The sequence below is a fragment of the Tupaia chinensis genome, unplaced genomic scaffold (genome assembly GCF_000334495.1).
Source record: "Tupaia chinensis unplaced genomic scaffold, TupChi_1.0 Scaffold000708_1, whole genome shotgun sequence".
Taxonomy (NCBI): domain Eukaryota; kingdom Metazoa; phylum Chordata; class Mammalia; order Scandentia; family Tupaiidae; genus Tupaia; species Tupaia belangeri.
Window position 1 is genome coordinate 375771 of NW_006160231.1, and position 4439 is coordinate 380209.

Below are 4439 nucleotides of genomic sequence, written 5' to 3' on the forward strand. Positions count from 1 at the left end.
GGTCAACTTCAAAAAACAAAACAAAACAAAAAGACAAAGACAATGACTAAAATTAAACAAGAAATAGTTCTAAGAAAAAAGAAAATGCCCATAAGGGGTGCTTCCTCACTTCCCTTCTATTTTTTCTATTTTTTTTTTTTTTTTGGGGGGGATTTTTTTTTTTTTTTTTTATAGGGGAGAGAGAGACATAGAGACAGAAAGTGAGAAATCACCCCCTGGGGGGATGGCCACGCCGCAATCCCTTCTCCTCCATTCTCCTCTTGGAATCTTGGGCACGCACGCACACGTGCCCGGCGTGAGTTTAAGCCACCAGGTCTGGGACTCGAACCGTGGTCAACTACATGGGAGTCCAGCAACATAGCCATTACGCTAACTGCTGGTCCCGTGCATCTATTTTTTTTAAGAGAGATTTTGCTATAGGGGGTGTGAACTCACCAGAGAGAGACAGAGAGACAGAAAGCGAGAAGTCACCTCCCATGGTGGCTGGCCATGCCGCAATCCCTTCTCCTCCATTCTTCTCTCGGGATCTTGGGCACGCACACGCGCCGGTGTGAGTTTCAAGCTACTGGGTCCGGGACTTGATCCATGGTTGACCCTGTAGGAGTCCAGCGACATAACGATTACGCCATCTGCTGGTCACTGTCTTCTTCTTTAGTTCGTCAGTCTCCAATCCCAACTCTGCCGCTTACTAGCCATTTGATTTGGGCGCGTTAACCTCTCTGCGCCCACTCCCTCCTGTGGGAATGATGTTTTCACGGGCTGTAACTAGAGGCCGTAATGTGAGTGCCCTTGGCAGGGCACTTGGCAGATGGTAGGAGCTTGAGAAATAGGAGGGGTTGTATTTTTATGGAAAACTTTTAGAATTCTAGAAAAATTAGGCATGCTTCCCCTTAAAGTTTATTTTTTCCATGAGCATGTGCTGGCATGGGAGAGAGCCTGAGAGAGAGATGGGCACTCCCTACAAGGTGCCCAGGCCGCGATCCGCCCACAGCGTTGGCCAGCCCCAGACCGTGGGCATGGGCATGTGTGTGCTCAGCAAACTCAGGTCTCCAGACACGAACCTGGGACCTTCCCGTACAGATCAGTCTCGAGTGTCACGTGTTTCTGCCGCGCCACTGTCCAGCCCCACTGTCCCCTTTCGGGTTACAAGAGCTGCATACCAGACTGTTAGCCTTTCCACCTGGCCGCCAGGAAGCCCAGGGCCGAATCTGTAGCTCGGCTCCGCATAGCTCGACCAGCCCTGAGGGCTGACCTGTGGGCACTCCCCTCCCTCAGTCCAGGCCTTTCCTCTGGTCTCTCAGCTCTGCTGCCTCTTGCTAGGCGCCATCTTAAGATCCCGCTGGGGAAGAGGCCGTGCACAATGAGGCAATTCCCCCATGCTATCCTCTTCAGGGCCAAGAGCCTGGCTGGCAGAGCTTGGCTGGCTCCATGTTCCCATCCCCAGAGGAGGCACCATCTGTCACCAGCCCTGGCACTGAGCCCAGTGGCCCCTCGGAGCCACCAGGAGCAGGCAGTGTGTCGGCAGAGCTGTCCAGCCCATGGGCTGCTGGGGACTCAGAGCGGAGTGAGTGGCTGGCGTCTGTCGGGGGCGGTGTTGTGGTGGGCAGGAGGGTCCGGGCTGGGGTCCATCCTCCTTCCTCCCAGCAGGTACTGACGCGCTGACAGACCCAGTCACGGACCCTGGGCCCAACCCCTCCTCTGACACCGCCATCTGGCGCCGCATCTTCCAGTCGTCCTACATCCGCGAGCAGTACGTGCTCACCCACTGCTCTGCCAGCCCCGAGCCGGGCCCGGGCTCCACCGGCAGCAGCGAGTCCCCAGGCTCCCGGGGCCCTGGCTCCCCAGAGGGCAGTATCCCCCTGGATCCCCCGTCTCAGCAGGGCTGCCGCAGCCTGGCCTGGGGAGAACATGCAGGCTCCCGCTCCTGTCCTCTGCCTGGGTCCCAGCCAGCTCCACTCCAGGTGAGCCCGCTGATCGGTGTGCCCGGTGTGCACCGGCTGTGCCAGGCTCAGGGTTCGCTACTAAGCCGTTGGAGAGACGGGTGGGGAATCTATACCGGACCCCACAGAGTAACCAGTGATGAGCGCAGGGACCTGCATTCTGGGGGCAGCACTGAATGAGAGAGTCAGAAAAGTAGGAGCCAAATCTTTTTTTTTTTTTTAGAATTACTTTATTTTTTTTTCTTTTTTTTTTTTTTTGAGGGGTATAGGGTGTGTATGCTCACCAGAGAGACAGAGAAACAGAAAGCGAAAAATCACCTCCTGGGGGGATGGCCACACTGCAATCCCTTCTCCCCCATTCTCCTCTCGGGATCTTGGGCACGCACACACATGCACCCGGTGTGAGTTTAAGCCACTGGGTCCAGGATGCGAACTGCAGTCGGCTACATGGGAGTCCAGCAACACAGCCATTATGCCAACTGCTGGTCCCAAGAATTATTTTTTAACTTTGTCTCTATATTTTACTTTGGCCAGAGAGGGACAGAGTGGGACAGAGAGGAGAAAGAGAGAGAGAAAGAGAGAGAGACTGAGAAAGCAAGCTGCCAGGTCTGGGACTTGAACTGCGGTCAGCCACATGGGAGTCCAGCACCCCTAACCACCATGCCACCTGCCGGCCCCCACATCTGTTAAATAAGAAGTTTGCCAGGCAGAGGGAGAAGACAGACAAAAACAGAGACAAGCCACCCCCGAGGGGGAGGCAGGAAGTACAGTGAGAGGACACTGGGAAGGGGCCATGGGCAGAGGTCCTTACAGGCCACAGGAGCGGGGCCGTCCTCCTGAGGGTGGTGAGCGGCCGCGGGGTCTGAGGGGCATGTGGCCGCCAGCTGGTGTGCAGGTGTCACAGCCAGGAGCTCTGCACCTTGACCACTGCACCACATCTCACACGCAGGTGGGGGCCCTGAGTGCGGAGGCGCTCGGCCGTCGGCGCAGAGTGGCTCTGGCTGGCCGAAGCCTCTCATCGCCCCCAGGTCGGGCAAACCCTGTCCCTGGCCGACCTCGGCACCCCTCTCTGAGTGCAGCACCAGAGGGGCCCAGCCCTGAGCAAGGTGCACAGCTGGGACAGGGCCTGGATGACTCAGGTAAGGACTGGCGGCAGCTGGGTTCAGGCACCAAGGAGGCCTTGTGGGATGGAGCCTGGGACACCGCACTGCCCATGTCCTGGCCTCGTCTCTCCCCAGGAAACCTGCTCTCCCCAGCCCCCATGGACTGGGACATGCTGATGGAACCACCCTTCTTATTCACGGCTGTGCCCCCCAGTGGGGAGTCGGCCTCTCCCTCGGTGCCGCTGCCTCCCCAGGCCCCACGCTGCCATGTGGTGATCCGGGCCCTGCGCGGGGAGCAGCCCATGTGCTGGGAAGTAGGCATCGGTCTGGAGACGCTGTGGGGGCCTGGGGGTGGCTCCCAGGCTCTGCTGCCCCCTGTACAAGAAGCCGCCTGGGACCAAGCACTGCACCGGCTAACAGCAGCCTCTGTGGTCCGGGACAACGAGCAGCTTGCTCTCCGAGGAGGGGCCGAGACCACAGCAGACCGCAGTGAGTTGCTGTTGGGCCAGCAGGAGGGCAGGGGCAGAAAGCAGCAGAGGTACAGGTCCAGTGGTCGGTCACTCTAGTCCACACCTGTCCACTGAAGCTTGCCACACCAACAAGATAAAAAGTAAGCAGAGCAATGTGAAAATAGGAAGAAACTGTGAATGAGGTTATATTAAAAACACACTCCAGGGATCAGCAGATGGCATAATGGTTACATCGCTGGACTCCCACATAGTTGATCAAAGTTCAAGTCCCGGACCAGGCGGTTTGAAACTCACACTGGGCGCATGTGCATGCGTGTCCAAAATCCCTAGGGTAGAATGAGGAGAAGGGAATGCAGCATGGCCACCCCCCCGGGGGTGATTTCTCGCTTTCTATCTGTGTCTCTGGCAAGCGCACACACCCTATAGCAAAAATCTCGCAAAAACAAAACAAAAACACACATTCCATGGGTCTAGCCAGTGGCCTGGTTGGTTAAGGCGAATGGATCCCACATGGCTGACTGCATGGTTTGGGTCCTGGACCCAGCAGCTTGAGAAACATGCTGGGCATGTGTGTATGTGCCCACAATCCCGAAAGGGAGGAGGAGGAAGCACAGCATGCCATCCCCAGCGGGTCCTTCCCCACTTCCGTTTCCAGCCAGTGCATGTGCCCTCTGCCAAACTAAAACGACAAACCCCTTTGAGGCCGTGAGCTCTTTCAAGCCGGGGGCCCAAACATGATGGCTGCCTAGTGCCCACACAGAGGGAAAGCCGGTCTCGTAATCACTCACAGTGCCTATGACATAAACAGACTTCTGGCATTTCAGAAGACTAGTAAAATTAAACAGAGTCGAAATCCCAATTCCTTAGTTGCACTGGCCACACAGGGGCTACTGCTACCACGTGGCTAACCGCCCCCGACCGGCGCC

At 56.9% G+C, this 4439-nt stretch overlaps 1 protein-coding gene across 1 annotated transcript in view; it reads left to right on the plus strand.

Annotated features, from left to right (window-relative positions):
- The window catches only part of VWA5B2 (von Willebrand factor A domain containing 5B2), a 14723-nt gene that overhangs the window by 6212 nt on the left and 4072 nt on the right, over positions 1–4439 (plus strand). The window contains exons 9-12 of the mRNA XM_027776711.1: positions 1334–1564; positions 1645–1961; positions 2890–3079; positions 3179–3532. Coding sequence (XP_027632512.1) covers positions 1334–1564; positions 1645–1961; positions 2890–3079; positions 3179–3532 — 1092 coding nt within the window. The remainder of the gene's footprint in view (positions 1–1333; positions 1565–1644; positions 1962–2889; positions 3080–3178; positions 3533–4439) is intronic.